Source organism: Zerene cesonia, chromosome 20 (genome assembly GCF_012273895.1).
Source record: "Zerene cesonia ecotype Mississippi chromosome 20, Zerene_cesonia_1.1, whole genome shotgun sequence".
Lineage (NCBI taxonomy): Eukaryota > Metazoa > Arthropoda > Insecta > Lepidoptera > Pieridae > Zerene > Zerene cesonia.
In genome coordinates, this window is record NC_052121.1 from 1,218,057 (window position 1) to 1,243,928 (window position 25,872).

A 25,872-nucleotide genomic window follows, 5' to 3' on the forward strand; every position below is an offset into this window, starting at 1 on the left:
CCACTGCTTTCCAGTGCTATGTAATTAACACAAATACTTTCACATTTATAATATCGATAGTAAAGGATGTTATGCCTTAGGACTTTCACACCTAGCGCAGCACGCAAGACATCGTAACTATTAACTCGTAACTCACTGCTCACAACTGCTAGCCGCTAACGGCTTCTAATTAGGACTTAACCCGTTGTCACCCGCGACGATTTATGACCCAGGTGAGATCTCACACTGGGCGACGGAGACAGGACATACCATAGACACCGGGAGGAAGAGGGACAAAAATAATCCTAATATGTTAGATTAATCGACACCATTATCGATAAGGCATGTGAATACGGCATACATTGCGCGCGTTAAACTGTTTTTGTCGGTCGTTGTGGTAATAAATACGCGGTGTATGCGCATCATAGATATTTATGCGTGTTGGAAAAAGTACCGCAATAATGGCCGCATATTGCAGTTACCTAATACATTGCACGGAATTGAATTTATATTTGAAATTTTATAGCAACAACTCATAACGATAAATCCGTGAAGTGTTACAATGGTGTTACTTATGATGCAATTTTCAATAAGCTTCAAACTGCTTGATATTGTTTAAAGAACAGTTTCGATTTATCACATGACATTCATTTAATATTCATTTTATTATTATAATTTCAATGCCAATATTAGAGTATATAGAGGTATCAAAATCAAGGAAAAGATCTAATTAAATGTATACAAGTAATGCTGATACATACAAAACGCACAATAATTTACATAATAAACAAAAATAAACGGCAAGAGGACAACGATCAATGCACAACCGCCGCCGCGGGTTTAACTAGTTTCTCAATAAATTCACAGAATTGTCTAATTATTCATTGAGCATTACAGTAAACACACGTTTAATTTGCAATGCAGCTGTGGGACGTTGTTCAATAATTTGGGTCGCGCTAATAAGACTCGCAATTATAAAATTATGGGACAAAATTTGAAATTCAAATCTCCATGGGCACCATAAAGTGGGAAGGTATTTATTTTCAGGGACAACACACATCTTTACGCATGGAATATGCAATATATAAATGGATCTGGACGAAATTCTGTCAAGCAATAAATACGTCGCTATTTATTACCAAAATATGCTTTAATATTAGCATAGTTTGGGCGTGCCAAAATATATTTTCTAGAAGTGGCATTATAATTAATATACTGGATGAATATGTATATATTAGAATGGATGATTACAATTCTGATGCTTCTAAAACAAATTTAATTTGCACTTCCGTGTTTGAATATTGAATTTGTGTAATAAAGTATCTACACGGCACCGTTCACACACAGGGAACTTGGTCTACGACATTTACCATCACGAATGGGAGCGTTTAAACGTACGGAGTCCCAATGTCTATTGCTAAAGCCTGTATCTGATGCATGCACGTTCGGCTGACGTCAGCTGGGAGCGCCCGCCTCAATGAAAAGCTACCACGGGTTATCAAGGACGTGGATTTATATGCAAATAACCGTCGAACGGAATTAATGCGCGCATATTTAATTGATGTACGAAAACTATTCGAGGATTTGAGACGGATCTGCTTTTCGTTATCGAGTGTTAATTAGCAATACCATAGTGTCTTGATAGAAAATTATATGAGCATGATAATGATCCAAGAGTGGGTAAATAAAAACTGAAAACCCGGAGAAATGTACTGTAGTGTTTTGATGTTATTTTTAACTGTCGGACCATAAGATTCTAGAAGAAACTGTAATGAAACGCTTTAATATATGTCATCTTACTTTTAACTTAATCAGCAAACTGGTCCTGCCAAGGGTTTCGTGGTAATTGTAAATATCCTTCTAAATTAATCTTACCTTTGGTGTCAATATTGGTAGGTGAAGCCAGGCTGGGTATCTCAGGCTGTGGCGGCTGGACCCTCGGGCCTGGCCAAGTGGTCGTGCCCCCACAATACCGAGGCCGGGCCTCCGCTGCATCCCGGAGTGTTGACGCGTCTGCTGAGTACTCTGAAATAGCAGAATCTTAATGGAAGGTAAACAGATTTGTTCGGATGTTGTTGGGGATCGCTGGTAATACAGAGGATGTGAATTTAGAATGGCAAGATGACAACGACATTATTAAAAATACCAATCTTAATTTATGTTAAGAATACTTATTGCTATTTTAATGAAGAACCTAATTCTCGTACAAAGAATATACATAGTTTTTATTAATAGAATTACATGAACATTAGAACTCACTTCTTGTGGTAGAAGACTGCAGCAGGCTCGCTGTTTGACCGCCAGGAAATGTCGCATTTCGTTTGTGTCGGCCCTATAAAGGAAAAATAATGAGTAATTTAAATAAATAGTAAGTCTAGACATATCGCATTCATTCCGTTCATTATATTTATGGGCGTTATCATCCATATTTGTATAAAGAATCACAGCAACATCCTTATTTTTTCCGTCCAGCAAAATCTGATTTATAAATGTGAACTCAGCACGCTGTCAGTAATAAATCAATTAAGCGATCATTACATTTATGTCTATGTATAAAAAGCCGGCATTTTCTAGTCGGATGTATTGAAACGCTAGAAATCATAGTTAATTGGTCGAAAGCAGACCTCAGTGCGAGATGTAGACGATACTTCGTAATGGAATAATTGGTAGTAAACGGTGATAGATATCTATGGTTTTTAGATTTTTTAAACTGCTTTCATCCGTTACTGAACAGTTGTTGGCAGGAACGCGTAAATTCCAAAAAGCTTTGTTTATGTGCCTATAATAGAGGTGCTAGGTCAGCGAAATTTTCGCTGTATATTGTATAGTGGCTAAAAAATAATTTGATGAAATTTGGTGTAGAGGGCATTTATGAACTGGAATGATAATTAGGTTAGATAATTATTATTCAGGTTAAAATAAAAGGAAAGCCACGAGACAAAGCTACTTATTTCAATATATGATCAACATCTAGTACTGTTCCGTATCAAATAAGATTCAAAATTACTTTGGAATATATTAAACTTCATTTTCATCAAGTAATCCAATAACAAAAATTTTACGTCGGAACTTTTGACTACCATAAAGATGCCTGCACGGATTTATTCAGTAAATTTTCTTGAAATTAATTCCATATGAATATAGATTAGAATTAAAACCGACGTATATGATTCACAGTCCATTCGGATAATAAAATTAATTGATAAAGCACCGCCGGCCGGCCCGGCTTGTAACGCTGGCGCCTAAATTTTCTGTGAGAGGTGAATAACCCATTATGAGTTAGAAAAGGATAAAAAAACTACAAGATTCCAAATTCGAATGGAGAACGATATACGAATTATCTGTGGTTGCGTTCAAAAACAAATGTACAAAACTTATTAAAATGCCAACATGTTTAGGCCTGATGTACCTTGGATGCGTTTTATCTGTTTTAAATCATATTAAAGAAGAATATGTATTATCTGCCACACGTAGCATGAGAAATTTGTTATAATGCTGAAATTTTGTAGATGCGGGATTAAGTCAAGGAATGAATAATCGTACTTTGATTTAAAACGCTGATGTATGGGTGTGGTAGTCCCAGCAGACAAGTTCACTTATTTGGTCATTCTAATATCTAATCTTACAAGAAAAATATACAGACATACTTTCGAGATATCTCTAAGCATTCGCACGTGATTATAAGCACTCCGATTAGATCATCTAAATAGGTTAATTAAGATGTTACCATAGAAGGGTTCATTTCTATCAGTCCCACCAATTAATTACAGTATCTGAATTTATTCATTGATTACAACTAAATTTGGTTGAGTTGATTAACCGCAGTTTCTCGTCAACTTCCTCGAGTCCATGTACAGATGACACGTTATGTCCGCTACCGTTTTCTATGTATCAATTATCTTCCAATGACTTTAATTAGCTATTTGTATTGATTATCTGCGATTTCATCCAATTAACTGCATGCTGAGAGGGCAATTATCTTTTTCAGTGCCTCATAATTAATTTGAGGGTAGACATGTAGAAGTTGCAATGGATTTAAGTACGATTTCGCATATGTCCTTAGCATTTTGATTATAGAAGTTGGTAAAATCTCGTAGTACTGTTTCACAATATTGAAGTCTGGTTACTGTCTGTTTCACAAATGGTTCCTAATGGCTAGACGTAAAATATTAATATCAAGGATACGATTTTGAGTCCGACGATTGTGGGTCTGCGGTCGTTTCGGATTTCTGTCAAATCGTTTGGTTTATGAATGTGAGAACTGAGTTGCACTTGTCCACATTTATTTATTATCATATAGATAACATCACCACTGCTCGAAACGGTGAAGGCAAACATCGTGAGGAAACCGGCATGACCAAGAATCAAAAAAGTTCAACAACATGTGACATCTACCAACCCGCACTTGGCCAGCGTGGTGGATTATGGCCTGAACCCTCATAGGAGGCCTGTGTCCCAGCAGTGGGAACATATATGGGCTGATGATGGTGATGCGAAGACTGATTTGGCAACGTTAAAATTATAGCAATTTTAAAACGTTTGTCCCTTTAACTTAAATTTCGTTCTGTGGTTATTGGTTCTTTCTCAAATTCTTTATCTATGAGTGAACATACTACTGCATAAATAAACGAAGGTTCTAGGTCGTGTGAGTCAGATGTAAGACGATCCTGAGCTAATTGCGTCTAGCTATTATTTGTATCTAGCACAAACAACTAGACCGGCCAAACAGTAACGAACATATATATTTAGGTCGTTAATAAAGGATTTTTTCTTGGAATCCTCTAGAACGGTTTTGGGGACGTTTGCTGACCTCATTGGTAGACAAACAATGTTTTGAATAAAAAAATTTTTCTATAATCTATTTTGATTTGTTAGTAAAACATTCTTGTTGGCGAGATGTTATTCCGATATTTTAGAATGACCATTTAATTACAACACGCAATTGGTGCTAAATACGTAAATATAATTCAAATTTCTTTAAGTAAAATACATTCTATTGGCTGCGCCCCACGGTTACACCCGCGTAAGTCTGTATCCTATAGGAATATCGTGATAAAAAATTGCCTATGTATTATTCCAGTTGTTCAGCTACCTCCGTACCAAATTACATTGCAATCGGTTCAGTAGTTTTTGCATGAAAGAGTAACAAACAAACACACACACACACACACACACATACATCTATCCTCACAAGGATAGGACGTAGGGCATATGAATACAAAACCTTTATGTGGCGGACTATTTTGTTAAATTTTGCTAACAGTCTGATCTCAAAGCTGCTAAGTGTCAAAAAGTTTCATTAACGTTAACATTAATAAAAAAATAGATATGGTAAAAAGTAAAACAAACATAAAATTCAGAGGGCTATATATCGCGTGCTACAACTATAATAACAATTAATAAAACCCAATTAAAGAGCAATTGATGAAGCAAATTGCATTAATGGATCATTAATAAATGAACTGATCACCTTCAATAAAAATAAGATGAACTCGTAAATACCACAATTTTCTAACAATAATGATCAATTTGATGAAAACGGATTATGTTTCCGTTAATTATGTTAATGAATCAATAAAATTACATGGTATCATTATACATTACATCGGAATATGTAAGAGATGTATAGAGTTGGAAATGTCAATAGAATTAAGAATTACGTAGAAGCAATTGGCGCATTACCAGTACGATGAAATGAGGTCGTCGTTTGAGGCAAATGCTTTGATGTTAAACGATAATAAATTGAGTAATGAGAATTCAAATTAACTGAGCTTCTATATAGCATAATTGAGAAAAATATAAATATTGGACTACGTTTATTAGATTGTCCTGTTGTTAAAGAGATTGGATAAATCGATAAATTTGGCATAAGTATCGATTTAATGGATGCTATGCGCATTGTTGCGGGCAGGTGTCTTCTTTACAACAGTATCCTTCAATATGTTTGAAGTTTTTTTCTTTAAGTTTAATTGTAGCTGTTTTGTGTAAATAATTTAATTCTTTCCTTTCAATTATATTATTTGTTACTTTTATGATATTATTAATAATACTTGAGTATTCTTCAAGTTAGATATTAAACTTGTTACTGTAGCTTATTTAATTTTATAATACATTGCAGGCAGGTGCTTTAAGATGAGCCAATTATGATACATATTTAGTATGTGTTTTTACATTTCTGACCTTGTCTAAAAATATATTGAACGCGTGTCCTTTTATAATTGGCTTCAATAAAATAATAATACTAATTAAGTAGACGAAATTGTCGTTTCTAAACTTATATCCACGGTGTCGCAGAACGAATGACGTTATTTTTAAATATCTAGTTATATTAATAACATGAAAGAATTTATGACCCAAAAATTGTACGATTTCAATGAAATTGTTCTCTGAATTGACAAACTGTGATTGGTGAGTCAACACGAAAATCTCGCAACCGGATTTTTAAGGAAAACTTTTCTTTAATGGGTTCATTTATTTAAGCTTTCAGCGATACATTAATACATGCATTTATTTTTATGTGTGAGTATGGCTTTATATACGTTCATCATTGTTTTCCAGCGAAAGTATTCCCAATTGCGTTGTGTTGCTATATACAAGGTTAAGTTTTTATGGAAATTAAATATCATTGCTCCGGAAGCGATAAATTCTGACGAGTAATATCTGGCTGAGAGGTGACTTTCAATCTCGAAACGCGTAATCATTGGCTCGTGAACAATTTATGGGAAATATCGGATCCAAGGAAGTCCAAAATATGGTCTTCCAACGTCTAAGTGGCTGAGTGCCGGTTAATAAGCCGTTTGTCAGCGAAAGCGGCGCGTGCGCAAATTGCAGGCTCGGCCTGCACTGGAAGCAATTTTCCGTTTTGTACCGATGAGTTATTTTAATTATTTATGTTGTAACTTGAGTTACGAGAATGTTGGCACTGATTATCTAACGTTTAATGCAATTAGCGTGTAATTAATTGAAACGCAAATCATTGAATGCTGTTTATAGTGGAAGTAAAAATTAACGTTTTTAAAGATTATCTTTTAATGTCAGTTTATAGAAATATCATCATCAATCATGGATTTTCTAATTAAATACCCTACGATGATTAAAAAAAAAACGTCTTAGAAACAAAAAACTACAGACAGACAGTCTATGTAGAAATGCTCATTCGGATCTTTATTGCACAATCAGATATAGCCAGAGTTCGTCACAAAGCTTCGCATTTTGCTCCCGCCCTAGTACCCAGTACCCACCTTACTCCTCGGGTACACGCTGAGCACGTCCGCCCACCACCTCGCCTCCTCCCGGCAGGTCCCTTTCACGAACGTGACGCGCTCCGGCGCCGTGACGGCCAAGCTGTGCGCGTGCCCCGTCACGGTGTCCGCCTCGCTCACCTCCAGCACTGTGGTCATGTCGATGCTGGCTTGCGGGACTGTGTCCGGCTGCAACAAGAGAGGAATTTAGTTTTATACTTTGACGGTTATGTTAGCTTTATATGGTTATGTAAACTTTAACCTTAAGAACATGTGCAGCTTATACTTGGACATGTGTAACTTATGCGTATCATTCACCAGTACGTGATATTTCAAGCAGAAAACAATAAGTATATCACCAAACGAATTTATAATCTAGATATATATTATTTATGTGTCTATATTTGTGTGTCCGTGATGGACTTCTTAACTACTCAACCGATTTGAAACAAATCCTATCTTATCCTATCCTATTCTATCCCACTAACATTATAAATGCGGAACTTTGTGAGGATGGATGTATGTGTATGTGTATTTATTCTCTTTGCAATTAAATTTGGCACCTACATAGATGGACAACTAGTATAACTAATAGGCAACTTTTCAACCCGATATTCCTACGGAACACAGACTTACGCGGGTGAAACCGCGGGGCGCAGTATAGTATAAGCATATACTAGTATTAGTAAGATATTCGATCTAACGTTTACAGTTACGGCTGATAAACAATTCGACGGACTCAATTCCCTTAACCGCTTGTCCCTTTAATTTGTTCCTTCCCAGTAAATCATCATCGCAAATCGAATTTGCCTTTAGTAGCAGCTAAATAGGATATTGCCTACATTTATTACCAGAAATGGTAAACCTTTCTAAGCATGCATATTCATTATTTGAAGGTCCAAAGATTTCCGTGTTGCAACAACCATGCGACTTTACGAGCTTGAAAATTGCTCAAATCTTTTATAGGAGGTTGGATTTACATTTATTTTCTAGTAATGTTATCATCGTTAGTTTAATAGTATACTACCTTAATGACCATACATTTTGTTAACTAGGTGTAAACTTAGTTAACATGTACATCTAAGTAGAAGAGATGTTGTTAAATAATTTGATATGAAGATAATTTCAGAAAATACATTATTAATTGTGGTATGTAAGCTTAATTCTTCTATCAATACATTTTATTAGCAATTGATCAGTGAAAGCACTACATAAAACTTCTACTAACCACAAATTTCTGTTAGTTTTATTAAAAATGCAAAGATAAGCAAGATTTAGGAATTAAAAACCCGACGTTTCGAACACTCCCCGTGACCACGCTCGCTGTATAGTGTTCGTCGGGGTAATAACCATCATCATCAGCCCATATATGTTCCCACTGCTGGGACAGAGGCCTCCTATGAGGGTTCAAGCCATAAGCCACCACGCTGGCCAAGTGCGGGTTGGCAGATGTCACAATGCCGTCGAACTTTTAATTCTTGGACATGCCGGTTTCCTCACGATGTTTTCCTTCACCGTTTAAGCAGTGGTGATGTTATCTACATGCGCAGATAAATTGAAAAATCAATTTATTTCCTGCGCGCTCGCCGGGTCTCGAACCCCGACTTATCGATTTTGAAGTCCGAGGTCCTCACCACTGAGCCACCACTGCTTTTTGGGGTAATAATATAATGAATAAATTACGTTTAAAATCCGTGAACGAGTTTTTAATTTTTAAATGTATAATACTCACGTAAAACCAAACACAAGAAAATACTATAAGTGAGCTTATTTATTGTAACACGGAGGGTTATATCAACGTCGCGTAAGTATGTTTATATATTACTTTAAAAGCCATTTACCTGGCACTGTAACTCATTATGAAAACCGTAATTAGTTCCAAACACATTATATTTATAATCGTAATAAATAATTGCGTGTAATTAACTTATTAGTGAGCAAATTGCGACAACATTACGACTCATTACATTTAAATTTATATACGTTTTCTATTTCAGTTAACATGTACGACTATAAAAGTATGTGAATCTTCTCTTGTATTTAGTACTACGAGTTTTAGATTTTCTTGTATGTTATTTAAAAATTATCTTTATTTATTTAAAAATTCTAGGTGCTATATTATGAAGTAATGGTGAATATGAACCGATACAATTTGGGGTTATTCGATTATTTTATGTAATAAAGTAAAAATATGATCAAATCCAACAAATCGAACATCATTTAAATTCATTCAGCCGCTCCTGGGTTACAAGTGGCGTAACTAACACTTTCCTACATATAGATTTTTTATTAGTTTTATCTAGTACTAGCTTTCCGCCCGCGGCTTTGCCCGCGTAGTCGCAATGATAACCTTGGAGTTTTCCTCGCATGTTCCCGTTTCCGTATGAATGCTCCTGATTTCCGGGATGAAAATGTTTTTTTATATCCTATGTCCCTCCCCCGGTTCCAAGCTACCTCTGCACACATTTTTAGCCCAATCTGTTTATCCGTTCTTGAGTTATAAATAGTGTAACTAATACCACTTTCTTTTATATATATAGATATGTAAGGCTGAGCAAACGTATAAAATACATTATATATATATAATACCAACCTCCTATGTAATAAAAGCACAAATTATATCATCTAGCGTTAAAAAAATAAAGTTAAAATTTGTGTTAAAATCTATCTCCAAAAGAAATTGCCACATTCAGAATTATGTCACCCACCGCAAAGGCTAACAGTACTCTTGAATAATTATCTGTAATTACGAGTTAAGAGCTTAATTTGTCACTACTCATGTTGATTATATTTCAGAGTCATAAATTAATTCGAGAATGTTTTTTGTGGAATTTTTTGCTTCTTTATTCAGTGCGTTTTGGCTTTAATTAAATTTATACAGTGATTTCGATTTGCGTTTTAAAATAACTTTGTTGAGAAAGAGTCGATAACGTATGTGTTAAAGTCATTGTTCATAATATAATTGTGTTAGATTCAAAGAATCGCGCTCCATCTTAGACTATATCTACGGTTACCAGCAGGCGAGATAGTACTTAAGCGCTTCCCTTACACTTAAAAAATCAACGATAACATATCTTCCTTAGAACTACTGCGTACGATGGGATAAAATTTTCCAATAACTCCAAATTTCCGATCTCAATTTGTCATAGGCTAAAAGAAAATCTGGTTAGAAAATATGCATGTCGTGACGTTGTGTGTGAAGTTAAATTGAAGATATAACAATTAGATGGTACGAAGCGTTCACAGTAGAATGTTATTGAAAAGATTATCAGTTTTACGAGGACATAAACTGAATGGTAGCCCACTGAACTCGCGGGACCTGTTCAATCGCACATAATTTACTATTATCACTGCGTTTGACCCCATGCTAATGTTATGTGTGGTCCAAGAATAGATATGGAACCGGTGTTGGTAATATGTGGACTTGTTTAGTAAAACAAACATAAAAACCGTTTGCACGTGAGTAAATCGATTGTTTATGTATGCATCGATTTTAATATCTGTCACAAATATCGATATTTTATGTTACACGTTTTGTAGGTAGTGTTACTTTTATAAATATTCGAATATCTGGATTTAAAGTATGATTTTTAAATATAATACATTTTTCGAATATTTTCTGTTTAGCAAAAACCATGTATATTTTCCAACCAACACGTGGAATAACGCATATAATTTTGCAGACAATACAAAATGCTAAATTACAAAACTCTCGGATACCTAATTATTATCGACCAAGCAAAGATTAATACGAGTAAACCGCCGAAAGTCTAAATAAAGTCGATATTCAAGAGACATTAACTCCCAAATAACTTCCAGTCGCATGCATTTAAACGTCAAAGGCACGTATCGCATACTGCACAGATTACATAGAACGTTCGCGAACATCAATCGCGCCGGGAGGCGAGGTGAAAGCCGAAATAATGAAGCAGAAAAAGTGAAAATAAATTTCGCGTAAAACACGTTAACGAAACCAATTAAATCGAATCGAAACGCTTCATAAGCGTATATCAAACTTTATTAATCACAGCCAATGAGACGTAAAGACAAACCAGATTTATTGTACGGCTTTTGCGTCCAGAAATGGTCTAATTTGACACTGGAACGCGACCGCATTCGATATTATGCAACCGGTGCGTTCCTGGACGTGGCGGTATCGGGAAACGCGTTGTACATTGCGCGATACGCTCTCACGAGTTATGAGACGAATACGTGAGCGGTAATGTATTCATCTTCTATGATTGGGTCGTGATACTCTTGCTTAATAACCATTAACGATTATGTAACGTATCCCATGCGACAGTCGAGCAATAATTTCGGAGTAGCGGGACCCGGCCATTCAGTATACAGTGAATGGGATGGCATGGCTCGTTGTCTATACCGTGACAACGCCGGAGATAGGTTTATGCGCTCCCCGCAGATTGTAAATGCATATAAGTGTAAAGACAGCGTAGAGGATTTATTGTTGTAACCTAAATATTAGCGAAACGCCTGTAGGCGTTGTATCTTGAGTGCTTATTGGATATATAGCTGGACAATCTGTTTGCGGATGCTTTATGTGTTCTCGCGCTCGCCTAGAATAACTTTATTGTATATTAACTTTGCGTTGGCAGTAAATAAATACTGATATATATTGCTATGTTTGAAAAAAAAAACACATTACCTTTTAATAAAACGTGTATGTATTTTTTGAGTAAGAAATAATTTGTTTTGTATTTTATGTCTTACATTTCGTAAACGTTCATTCCCATTATTTCTTAATAAAATATAATCAAGTAGCTATCCGAACGCGGAATTTCCAATGGGAATAAGATATTCCAACGCGGTAAATATCCCTCTCTAGCCTTTAATTATCTATAGACACAAAATTCACATCACATCACTTCGCTGCGACGTGATAGACAGTAAAACAAACAAACTCTTTCGCATTTTTTAATCTACTAGCTGCGCCCCGCGGTTTCACCCGCGTAAGTCGTAAAAATATCGGGATAAAAAGTAGCCTATATGTTATTCCACTTATCCAGCTGTCTACGTACCAAATTTCATTGCAATCTGTTCAGTAGTTTTTGCGTGAAAGAGCAACAAACACACGCACATCCTTACAAACTTTCGCATTTATAATATTAGTAGGATAGGATATTTCTAAGCATATCTTAGGAGAGGCCTATGTCCAACAGTGGACGGAGAAAGGCTGAAGAGAGAGAGAGAAGCCTATCAAACATTACATTTACTCCATCATCCATTTTATTAATATTGAAGAGTTGTATCAAAATAATTGCATATGCAGTGAGTTGAACTAACATCATTGGGTACGGAATGATAAAATTATTTTATGATGGAAATAAAATTTAACCTCACGATTTCCATTTTAATGTGGATGTTAACCATCACGCGGCAGTAGTAGTATCAATGGGATGGTAATAATTAGCTACACGCATCCAAGGGGACCGTTAGGTCAGCTATAAACGATTAGTTCGGTGACCAGGAGTTTGCTAATTTTTGTTTAGGCTGGCTATACGATTGCGATTTTTTTGAATGATAAGAAAGCTGAATGTTTCGGCACTGATTTCTTTATATCGTTAGTTAAATCATAAAGGACTCTTTAATGATTTATTAAAAACGGGTTGTAATTTAGTCTCAAGTGTAACCTATTTTCACCACTTGAATTTTAAGTCCGAAATGAAGTACACAAACTATTAATGAAAACTTATTCAAAGGTTAAAAAAAGTTAAAAATTTCTACACGCAAGCACAGTAGCCCAAGATAAAAAAATACACATGTATAATGGGACGATACAATTACGTATCTACATTGTAATGGATAATTTTAAACTAAAAATAAACACTTTAACTTGTCTAATTCAGATCTACATCCAATCGCATCGTATAAAATATATTAAAGTCGTTCGTGAGCAACCAATTTAAGGGTAATTTTAAAATTAACGTTAGGTAAATGCAAATTGATGGTAAACAGTCCCATAGAGGCACTAACCAGCTGGACTTGGAGAAACTCGACTGCTTATAGGTTAGATAAGAGTATTTAATGCATTTCTAGATATTAACCGTTGTTTAGAAATAATCAGATACGGTACATACGGCGTAAAATAATGTTTTAGCGGCGTTCATTATTGTAATCGAATACAATTAGTGGTCATTTATTTGTGAGAGACTGTATCGTGTGGTGCTTCAAATATTTGGACTTAAATTTTTAGTTGAAAGCGTTAATCACAGGACTATGGGAATACTATAAATGAGAGAGAGAAATTTTAAAAAACGAGAAAATTACCTTATAAAGTCTAAATTCCAAATAATACATAAATATATTCTAGAAAAAGTCTAAATCATATTAGCAAGTATATGTACAAAATCACATTTTTATTTTGTTATCCTTAGTTCTTAATTGCCTTATTTTTTATTGCTCACTCACGCCTTCTTTCCTGCTATTTTAAATAAGGTTGCCTGGTAGAGATCGCTACCTAGCGACAAGGCCGTCTTTCGCTTACTCTAAACGTAATCTTCTGCTTGCTTTTCTAGTTCTTATTAGCAATAAACGAATTCATTTCATTCATATGTTCCCTCGCAAATAAATTTCAGTCTTCCATTACGATTTCCACTTGTTAAGGCTTGTCATCGTCACACAATGTACCCGAAGCCAAACACATAAACTAGTCATCTGGACCGTTAACAGGTACGGTTAGAGCGCCTACGCAGGTGCCGATAGCCCCACGCACGTAGATAAAGGTCAGGGGGGTGGAATGCTAGATTTAAATATCGCCGGATTAATTGAACGATATATGGAGCAGTTATCAGAACCTAATATAGCACTTTAACTAGACACTAAAGGAGCTAAAATAATACACGCACACATACAATCAACGGCCTCGGCTGATTCTATCACACAGTGTACGCACACATGCGTATATATCATCGGTCAGAAATAAGAATATGCAGTTTACTAAAAATTTATTGATTGTAATAAAAAATAAATATAACATTACTTGAAGAATATATAATCTGGCGCTTTATCTAACAGTTTAAATTTTTACGTCATATAAAAACATGAACATTTTATATTTGTATACATTGAAAACTTTTGAGGTGTAGTACTTCATTTTGTAAGAAGATATAGTCGAGAAATTTTAAAGCTATATGTTTATAAAATATCTGTTTGTTACTCTATTTACAACTCAAGAAAGGCATAACCAATTTGGATGAAATTTGGCACAGATATAGTTCCAAACTTGAAAAAGGACATAGGATAGCTTTTATCCCGAAAGTCGCAAGGTAACGGGAACTATGTGGGTACAGATAGCTTCGGGTCAATCTACTTTTTCCTTAAATTATGTTGGCGAATCCGCGCGCTGGTCAGACCTATAAAAAAACTCAACTAGAATGGATAATCGGTCTGTACAAACTGGTATGTTAAGTATCCGCTGAGTATTCAGCAAGATAGAGTCACCAATCGGTTCGTGTTTCCATCGCAGCCCATAATTGGCGCGGCTGTGGCCCACATTCGACAGCTGGCTAAAGGGGTCCGTAATAATAGATGTGGTGACACGCGGCGGCGTTTGAGCTATACACAGGGTTGCTATGGCAACGGTTTTGTTTGATTACATGGTATAAATACGAGATTTCGACCAGTATATTTTTTTAAACGGTCGATTTTTATATTAAAAGAACGACTACGATATAAAGAACGAATATAATAGTTTATAATTTCAAATTCTTATACCGTATCTTATACCTACCACCAACCAGAAAGTCATACAGTCACAAACATCAACTCTAACTGCCATGCCATTTTTCTTTTTCATTTATTTCAATATCGTTAACGCTCGGTGAACGAATAGATACAAAATTCAGTTACGATATTTTTACTATAAATTCATTCACAGAATGTATAGACCAATAATAATATTCCAGGCTTGGTCCAAGGTGTTCCAATTAGGTCATCTTGTACCAAGTCCGTCGTATACAATAGAGCTTCACTTCAGGTAAGTTTGTTCAATTATACAATTCTATTGACACAATATTGGCATTACACGTATAACAAATTATAAGCACATGCTAATACTGATAGCCCTGGGCTCAACCGTCGCCATTTATAACGAATGTGGAACACGTTGCCGCTAATCTGTCGATGATCGCTCGTCCTGCACTATCATTGGCATTATTCGACGTTTTTTCACGATACTACATAGATACATTTAATCCCTAATAATATAACTGCGAATGGTACTTGTCTGTCTCTTCTTCACGTCTAAACCATTGAACCGATTTGAATGAAATTTGGTACAGATAGTTGGCGACCCGAAATGTGACATGAGATAGTTATTTATCTCGCAATGAGTACATGAGTATATATCCCTGAGTACTATAGGTTATTTGTACCGCTCGTGTACCACACGCAAAGTTGGAGCGCACCGCTCGTATTTTATAGATAAAAATAGTATTTATTTAACGAGCCGGAGCCCAGAAAGCCTCCTGTTGTCTCATAAGAAAATAGAAACTGGTAATGATTAATTTTTCTGTCATATTCAAAATTGTTTATTTGGAACGAAAATACATAGTGTATATCATTATGTTACAAAAAATATAGATCTTCTTTGATAGTTTACGTGTAGTCTAAGTCTAATTAGCTAGTAAATAACTTAGTAAATCCAATGTGGAAGCAATAGCACATATACCGACAGCCCGTCACGCCACCGTTTTATTGATGGAAATCGATTATTCTCCTATCCAGAGTACTGTAAAGCTGCATATAATCAGAGATATTAACGAGAAAGTGCAATAATAACAAAAATATACATCAGCTAGAAATCACAAGCTGTGACGGTATGATTGTCTATCACGCGACGGCCAAGTGATGAGCGAATGCGATTCAGTGATATTAAATGCGATTATATGCTTACAAATGTTTGTGTTACATAGCGCTTTTTGTAATAGCAGTCGAAATTATAGAAGATGGGGGAGCCGGAGGCCCATATGCTTTTCCCTTACCCTTCCCAGTCCTTTCCTTTATTCCTCTTGCCAATCCCTTCCTAAAAAGAAGGCAATCCATTTGTAGAGGCGTAAGGTCTGCAATGGACCTTACGCCTCTCTAAATGTTCATGGGCGGTAGAAGCGCTTAGCATCAGGCGTCCCACCAGCTCCATTGCCGACTGTGACATATTTACTTCTATTTAGGAAGAGAGAAGGATGTAAGAATTTTAATATAATTTATACTAATCTGATATAAAGAAAAAAAAAAAATATTTTATTACTTATTATGTCTTTTGTGCTAAACAATGAGCATAAATCATACGTCCATTTAGCATCAAGCAAGTTTTTCACCAATGTAACTTAATTTACAAAAGAAGACTCATGCAAAATTTTAATAAAGAATACACATGTAAAATTGTAATAATGAATAATATTGTTCATAATTTATATTCATCCATAAAAACCCATTCACCTATGTAACTACTGATATCAAATTTTAGACACACTTACCATAAAGATTAAATAACATGTATACGTTTTACTTTTTATTTATTTATGGATCCATAATCCAGAAAGTATCTATTCACATTTGCTATAAATCCATATATATTTGAAACTTAAACTCGCAAAATTAGAATATCAAATCGCTTATAACTTGTCCGCACGCAACGGCCGTCCACTTCCTACCTGCGGCTTGGCTATTAGGGCGATATCGGTTTTTGTATCGAAATAGCGGTCCGTTCGATTGTGGTTGCACTGTCGCCGATTGTTTCCCCTGCTTATCAGGGTATGAAGCTGTATGCTTGATGAGATTTGCCGTATTATGAACGGTTAGCACACGGGCTTTGTTTAACGCTAGAGATTATTTTGTATAGTTACGTTGAGCTGTGGCCAATTGGCATATTGGTGAGAATAAAAAGCAACTGCAGAAGAAATTGAAGACTTTTTACTAAACATTTTTGTATGACCTAAAAGACATGTAACATCTTAGTCTCCCCGTGACCGCGCTCGCTGTAGTGTTCGAAACGTCGGGTTAAGAATGTAATGAATAAATTGCATTTAAAATCCATTAAAATGGTTTAATTCTAAATGTATAATACTCGGTTAAAATCAAACATAAGAAAATACTAAGCAACTACAGAATTTCTGGCCGACTTTTTCTGTTGAAACTGCTTTCAGTATAGAGGGTAAATGATAAAACTGTGTTATGGCGATTGAATTGTTTCTAGAAGATGTCTAAATGAATAAATAAATGAGTTTGTTTGAGGTTACTATTATTTCGGAAGACTCTTAGAAAATTAATTATACAGTACAAAGGAGTAATTTGACAACGAAGTAATATCTAAGGAAATACTTTAATAAATACCCACCAAAACAAAAATAAACCCAAACGTTACGTTAATTTCTGAAATACATTAATTTACTATATAACCCGACATGGTACATTTATAAATAATAGATTCCTAGTTATATTTTATACAAGACGCTCATCCCGGCTCCGCCATCATCAAGATTCCTGTTTCATCACAAAGGGAGCATTTAATCGGAATTAAAATTATCGTATCACCCAAGTCAGCTTATACCCGTCTGTATACAAAATTTCATTAAAATCCGTTTAGAAGTTCCAGCGTGATTGACGTACAACCATCCAAACACACAAACTTTTACATTTATAATATTAGTGTGATGTTTATAGATCACACAAAATCAAGATTCACATACAAATTACCAAGCCCCATACCCCATGTGCAACAAACAAACGTTGAAAACGAAAAGGCTCTGAACGATCTCTCGACGGAAGTGTCACCGACAGACAATGCTCCATTGTGGAGTAATTACCGGGGCATTCCAGCTCATTGTCGTGTGACCCACTTTCCTTTCGACCCAACATCACATCACCAGAAGGGTTAGCTCGTAAACTAGTGCATCCATGTTTAGGCTAATGCATCGGGGTATCAACATTTCAAAGAACGATGGCGTATCTGCTCTGTCTCCTATAGTAAATGTATCAAGGGAAAAAACTGTTAAATATATTTTTATATTTCTTTAAAACACTAACCGTTTAATGTATACAAAATTATATAAAACAATCTCCACAAGAGCTAATTTGATATTCTCATCATGAACTAGACCTCCGATTCTATAAACTGTCGACGCCTTGTACTGCATACTGCAGAAAAGAATCTATTGATATAATCATTCCATACAAAATTAATTAGACTGTTCCTTACTTATTATAAAACTAGATGCACCCCGCGATTTCACCCGCGTAAGTCCGTATACATAGGAATATGGGGATAAAAAGCCTTGCCTATATGTTATTCTAGTTGTCCAGCTGTCTACGTACCAAATTTCATTGCAATCGGTTCAGTAGTTGTAGCGTGAACGAGCAACAAACGCACACATCCTTACAAACTTTCGCATTTATAATATTAGTAGGTTAGTAGGATAATTTAGTAGTATAAAATTAAAATTTCAATACCTTCTCTCTCGTAAATATAATTGTATACATACATGAAGCTATAAAAATGGAATATAAACCCTCGTTAATGTGAAATGGTCTTTATGCGGCCATATTTAATCATCATGTCACATTATAATACAATACGCAATCAAGATCAAAGGGAAATGGACGAGGCCCGGCATTGTCGCGTGTATTGTAATTATAAAATGCACCACTATTGTTGTATTTTGACAAATACTATCTGATTTTTTATTCAAACACGTTTTCAAACAACAAAGGTAAGTTTTGTCACAAAATAATACAGTTTTGTCACAAAATAATATCGCATTAATTGATATTGAGCAAAATATATATTTACGTATTTGAATATAATGTTTTATTTTTTCGTTATCTTACTGTCGCCAAATATCTTAAAAAATCTCTTGCTATCATTGCGAACCCATTAGTAAATTTGAAACCACGTTAAAAGAAGTTTTTACCATAAGTGCATTTTGGCTGTAAATCTAAGCTTCTTGGAATGCTTTTAAATCTTCACTAGACAATACGGGTTATCTGTGAGATAGGTGCAGCGGTTTGGGTGTGAAAGTGGAATGAACAAACAAATATTGCTAGTTAGGAGATAAATTAGTCGTCTCATCTCTTAAAGGTCAGGCAGAATGAGTTCTTTGTTATATGAATTTTTACTAACAAAAATATATACGAGTAAATTAGTGAAATATCACCCGCTAACCAATTCAGTTCAAATCTCGGACTCCCAAACTAAGGAAACAGTAAATTCACTTTATCATCAGGTAGAACATAATACACATGTGTTTATCCATTTACAATAGCCTGAGTTATGTGCGCTAGAAACATTTACATAACAGGTAGCCTCTAGCTCTAATGATTGCAATTTTAGGTAACAAGTGATAAGCGGCGAATGAACAAGCTTTGTGTATTTTCGTAACGACGGAATAAAGATTTTTTTTTATAAAATACTAGCTGCACGCCCCGACTCTGCGCGCGTAACAATTTTTCGTAATTTTATATAATATAAACTATCTAATCTTTTAAGTTGGATCATACTGCATATGATTTGAAAATTGATTAAAATTGGTTGAGTAGATTCGGAGTCCATCGCGGACAAACAATGTGACACGTAATTTATATACATTAAGATAAATAATATCGTAAGACGCTTCAGGATGTCTTTATGAAAGTGCAATAGTTTAATATAATAGAAAATATAGGTTTGTATTATATTACGTCATAGACATAGCGTTAATTGAGCGTTAAAGTGAATTTGCATAGTAAATTTCAAAATTATTTGCTTATAAATAAAATAGTGTCTCATAATTCAACTCCTTATTAAAATAACAATTACACACATACGCTAAGCGAAAATTTCACCAGCATTTAACCAGAATTAGCATTATATTATGTATCGCTGCATCTCTTCACTTGTCCCACTGACAGCGAGGGTCGCAATCAAAGTCCGCCGTTTCCGCGATGGCGTTTAGAGCATTTGCAAATCACTATTTATTATGTTTCCAGTCCACACTTCGGTTTACCAAGCGCTTATCAAGCGCTGACTGATTGTGGGCTTTCGATGGTTTCAGATGGCAGCTGTGATGTGGAGAATCGGGTCGAAGAATGTCGGCGGAATTTGTTTATTTTAATGTTTTGATGATGTCAACAATGTCCGTGTTTATTTAGTATATATCTAGTAAGTGGCTATAGGTTTGTTCATTTTGTATGTGTTCTATATTGTATCTATTTACATAACACAAACATTTTCAAATGCATCATATCATCCCGTGAGGATAGCCGCGGCTTTGTTGTTATTATCGTTACCTTGAGGATTACTATTTCTCTGTGTATTATATTCACAAGTATAAGGTTTCTTAATTAATTTTTTTTTGTTTTAAAAAAACACATCCTTTTATTGTATTTGTTTAAAATACTTAAATATTGAATGTATGTTTGGTATCATGTACGCAAAACATGACTGTTAATGCACGATCCGTGTCAAAACGAATAAAAATTAAAGTTTATTTGAATCGCTTTAGAATATAAAAAGGCTTAAAGTGTTTAAAATGCAAACAGTCTTTGTTTGCAATATACACACGTATTCACGTAATATGTGCATGGGCCATGATGGCGGGAAACGCTCACCGGCAAGCGCGTAGTAGCGTAAGCGACAAAGCGGAATTGCGGGGAAGGCGCTTCGAACCCGCGGGGCGGGAGGGAGTACACGCTATACGAGGGAAAGGGATAGCGATACGGCTGGCGGACGCGGAGCGTGAAAGCGGGGAGCGGGCAGTCGCCGGCGTCATCGCGTTATGAGCGGTTGTGCGATGTCTTTCGAAGATATACTCGCGAAAGTCAAGGAACACCCGGAGCTGTGGCTCCCGACACACAAGTTCTACAAGTATAAGACGCACCAAGTCAAGGCCTGGGAGCAGATTGCGAGCGAACTCAATCTAGAGGGTAAGTTTTGGTTGTTAAGCGGAGCGGCCGCGGCGTGTGCTGCCAGCTGTGTGCTACGCGCCTCCGTAGTTGCTGCGAGATGACGTCACCCGAGTACAACGTACTTTTTGCGTTGGACGATTCCTAAATCCTACCTGTGTTGCATACCTAAGCACCACTCAAACTACTTTGTAATGACACAAAAGAAAATTTAATTCCTCTATAATTATAAATATTTTTGCATTTAGCATTTAACGTATTATGAATTGAAAATAAATGAATTTTTTACATATAAAACCATTTTAATGTGTATCGTAAATTAAGACTTCAAGTTACTATGGTTTTATAAAAATTTAAACAATTTTTTTTTCAGTTTAATATTTATTTACTTTAATATTTAATATTTATTTGTTCTGATTAAATAATACTAAAAGCTATGAAAATATGTCATTAGAAATTAACTCATGTAAAGAGTGATGTAGTTAAAAATTAAATTTTAAGAAAGATTTTCATGAGAATTTTAATCAATTAATGCTTACAGAAAAACTACTGAAAACAAGATGGAAGTACCTGAAAGACCATTACCGCAAGGAAATGAAGAAGATCATGGCGAAGGACATCGAGAGATCACGCTGGCACTACTTCGATCAGCTAAGCTTCCTCACAGAGGAACTACTGTCGGAAGGTAAAAGGAAAATGTATAGAGAACCATCAGAGAACGATAGCGATCCAGAACCATTGAAAAAAGTTATAAAAACGCTTCCAGAACCTTCTAGCAGCACCTCAGATCCGAGCCTTTTCATGATCAGCAAATTGAACGAAATTACGGACAAAATAGATAGCCATAGCGGGAGTACTGAAGACCTAAAGAACGACCCGGATTATATGTTCCTAATGAGCGTCCTGCCAACGGTTCGAAATTTGTCAGATGTACAGAAGTTTGTGTTTCGAGGAAAGATCAATGAGTGGCTGTTGGAGGCCTTGACTCAAAACGAATATTCTGAGCAGTATGAGGCGAAATACATTGTGGACTCATAGCGTAAGCTTGATGAAATAGTCAAAAACATCTAGTGGCTAGATGTCCTGTGAATAGACTGACTTGAAAGTGAGACAGGATGAGGTTATTTTTACGGTGTTAGTTTATAAGGTACACATTGGTTATGGTGTTAAGTTTATGGCGATAAAGTGTACAGTTTGCGTATAATATTGAATTTAGTATTCTAAGTTTTAAAATGCACATTCCTATTCATCGTAACACACGATATTTTAATTCGTTCATGTACATAATTTGTAAATAAAGACGATTTTGCTACGTGTGTCCATCTTTTCTTTACATATCAATTAATAACAAACAGGAAAAAGCGAACAGAATTACCATCAGTTAATGTTGAAAGTCTTTACATTCCATACTCGTGTACCCTTAGATTCGTTTTTGACATCTACAATTTATCTGCACTAAAAGGACATAAAAACTCCGGACATTGTCGCGTTCCTCAGCTAGTATCTAACAACAAAGACCACGTGTCCACGGCCGGGGTAATGGATACCGAAACCGTCGCGCCCCGCTGCGGCAGTGTAATCGAATCCGTGACCTAGCTCACTACACGCCACACTCTATAGCTACAGTATCATCTACGCAGTTGACATCGTTCAATTGACCTCGCTATCAACATTTTATATTCTACAAAGGGTAATCAGTAATCACATTTCAGAATTTTCAGATAAAGGATTTTCTGTGGCAATTTTTAGCGCGCAACTAAAATTATTGAATCCTAATTTTAACTATTCTCAAGATGTAGATACAGATGATACACTTATTATGTTTAAGTATCTAAAATGTTAATACAAACTTATTAAAAGTAGCGAAAAAAATTCAACATTAATCCAATAAAACACGTCTTTTTTGAAATATATTAAGACTTATGATACAAGTGACATATGGTTGCACTAAGGTAAAACTCTTTTTTCTACTCCTAATATCGTCGGAAATATAATCAAATACTTCCAGATTACGTCCTATATAAGAGGTAATAATAATTACGTAGAAAAAAAAGTATTAGACTTTAGTATAATCAGCAAAAACGAAAAATAAGAAATTGTGCCATATAACCAGAAACAAACGCAAGTAATTCATTCGTTAGTTAATCATCTGTTAAGCGTAACGCAACGCACACGTAAAGTAGGGTAAAAATCACAATAGCGGTTCTTTTGTAACTCCGGACAATTTCTATTGCGCCAAAATCATTCACATTACTAGATCCTGGGATTAAGATTAAGGGTTTTTTAGCAGGAAAGGAGCTTAATGTTTTTTCTTGTTTTAAACATGAAATCGTAACTTTTTACACAATACTAAACTATACTTAAACCTATATTCGCAGGTCTTTGCGGCGAGATTAAGGAATACTGCGAATCTAGAAATCTTTCTTTCGAAATACAAATATTTAATAAAAAATGTATTATATATGTTTACTTGCATCACTTCACTCAGACACTCAAACATCTCTCATAAGTCGCACCTACACTTTCGATTTCAGAAGTACATACTCAGGCAAAAGGTCGTATTCGAAATGATCTATGTTATTGATCTTTACCAAACAACAAGGAAGCATTGCAGGTGAATCGCCGTAGGTGCGCTTGCGCATCGCTTGCTCAACGCGGCCGCATTCCGCCAACGGCCGCGGGAACGAGCGAACGTTTGCCGAGTTGCCCAATGTTTGTATGCTTTTTGTGCATTTGTGAAACGAATGGTTTATATAAGACGAGATTTCCCACCTCTAACATAAATAACAAGGATTGACAGGTGATCCTTACGATGCGTCTTTGCGTTGACTTTACGCTTGAATGGTTACATTGTTTACTAATAATATAAACCGGACAATATTTCCATATTAATTACCATTGATTAGAATGCAACGACAACATTATAGATCGGATATTGTTAACACTAATTGCTTAATAACGTTGAAATATGAACCCGATCGGACTGCATGAAACACTTTGTCATTAAAGCTGCGCGACAGACCGTGATTAACAGAAGTTGGCACGAAAGCGATATTAATAAATAATTAAAAAATGATTTGTTGTCCAGATAATATCGGCGATACTCCCCTCCTACGCTGACGGGCGTGAATATTTAAAATTCGAAGTTATTAGTTGATATGATTTGTATATCAATAAAATTCGATCTGCATGAGGGTACATTGAAATTTGTTTATTTATTAATTAAATGTTAAAAAATATGTGACTATTAGACTAGTTTTTTGGGCTATGTGAATTTGTTTATTAAGGTCAAATTAACGGTTATTATGCGGTAAATGCTTATGTCTGGCAGTGGCGAAAATAAAGACGACAATTATATAAATCCAATTGAGATTAAAAATCACATGTCAAATATTAGGGTTACTATAGCCACTATACCAGTACGATTAAAATTATCGATTTAGCATTTTTCTCACTTATTTCAATGTACACAATACAATTGAAGATAATCTATCCAACCTTCTCAGTGAACCTTTATCTGTAATATAACATATTTCTTATTTCTCAAAAATATTTTGCAATATACTGAGTAATTACACTGCCATTTTTTCGAGAATAAAATATTTAATTAAAACTAAATCATCCCAGTTAACGATCTTAACATTGCTACCTTCGTATATTCAGTTAATAGTCGCGTAATTATTAGTTTATATAAGATAATCTCGAGAACTAGTCCTGATTGAAAAATATCTTAGTAATAGGAAATTTTTATTGTTTAGGTATGTATGTTTTTATAGAAATTAAATAATACATATTACTCTGTTGTCTGTAGTAGAAGAAAGTTATTAGGCCTACAACATCGATGTTATGAAAATCTTATATATGAATTATGCAGACAAATTTTATATTCAATAATGTATTCTTCAATAATGTTTCAAAACTAACTGTTTCTATATGACATGATAACTTGACGTGTTCTAGGTTCTAATGAATATATAAGTAATAATAATAATTATCGAAATCTGAGTAATGTTACAGCTTCTTGGCGTGTCCAGAAAATCTCGTAAGCCAAGTCGAGGCCTTCAGGTAGTTACAAACACAACTGACATTATAAACCAAGGGTGGACCCGCCGCAGGACGTCACTATTGGTCCAAACAAATTGTTCCCCCGAGGCAGATTAATTGTATCGAATAAATGAAATAGTAATTGGGCGTTTAGTTTCAATTATATATGCCCTAGAGCGAATTCTGCGCGTAATTCAATCGTGACAACCGTATTGATGCATTAAACACCCACTGATTGCAAAGCTATTAGAAAAATTATCACCAATTACACCAGAGGGCGCTGACCATTGTCCCGACGGAATTGCGTTCGTTTGTAAACGTGAAGAATTGCTTTTAAATTATTGAAACAATTAGTCTTATGCGCTGCGGGCGTTTTTCGAGGATTCAAAATTGATCGCGTCCGTGGCATTTACGTGTGATGTAAACGAAATGTTATTACTGAGTGGACACGCGTGATTACTAGCTCGTCAATGTGTTTTGTAATTACCTTGTTCTGGACGTCTTATGGCTATAGGGCAACTATTTTGTAATATCTACATGGTCTGATTTGTGAAACGGACGATATAAAAATACTGGTTAGGTTATGAGGTTATTAGGTTAACAGAAACTCAAACATACTTATAAATGGGAAACCAACTCTCGTCTGTATATCACTTCTTCACCACTGAACCGATTGGATGAGAAGAGAGAACCGAGAAAGTACACATAATAGTTT

The 25,872-nt window shown here is 35.3% G+C and overlaps 2 protein-coding genes across 6 annotated transcripts in view; one reads left to right on the forward strand and one right to left on the reverse strand.

Annotated features, from left to right (window-relative positions):
- Positions 1-25,872, reverse strand: part of LOC119835278 (protein outspread) — a 218,607-nt gene that overhangs the window by 22,308 nt on the left and 170,427 nt on the right. For 3 of the 5 annotated variants that reach the window (XM_038360006.1, XM_038360004.1, XM_038360007.1), the window contains 3 exons: positions 7,221-7,409; positions 2,239-2,311; positions 1,855-2,019 (listed from right to left, as the gene is read on the reverse strand). In XM_038360006.1, the coding sequence (XP_038215934.1) occupies positions 1,855-2,019; positions 2,239-2,311; positions 7,221-7,409 (427 nt within the window). Of the gene's footprint in view, positions 1-1,854; positions 2,020-2,238; positions 2,312-7,220; positions 7,410-25,775; positions 25,807-25,872 lie in introns of those variants that run through there. The other 2 variants (XM_038360008.1, XM_038360005.1) reach the window with 2 other exon arrangements.
- On the forward strand, positions 20,884-22,429 carry LOC119835280 (transcription factor Adf-1-like). The gene is made up of 2 exons (XM_038360009.1): positions 20,884-21,134; positions 21,655-22,429. Exons 1-2 carry the CDS (start codon positions 20,987-20,989, stop codon positions 22,149-22,151), a joined length of 645 nt encoding a protein of 214 aa, XP_038215937.1. The 5' UTR covers positions 20,884-20,986; the 3' UTR covers positions 22,152-22,429.

Excerpts from the sequence above, each read along its gene's own strand:
- LOC119835280 (XM_038360009.1), top strand. The coding sequence starts at position 20,987 with ATGAGCGGTTGTGCGATGTCTTTCGAAGATATACTCGCGAAAGTCAAG. Across the intron at positions 21,135-21,654 it reads GAGCGAACTCAATCTAGAGG|AAAAACTACTGAAAACAAGA; the intron begins GTAAGTTTTGGT and ends TAATGCTTACAG.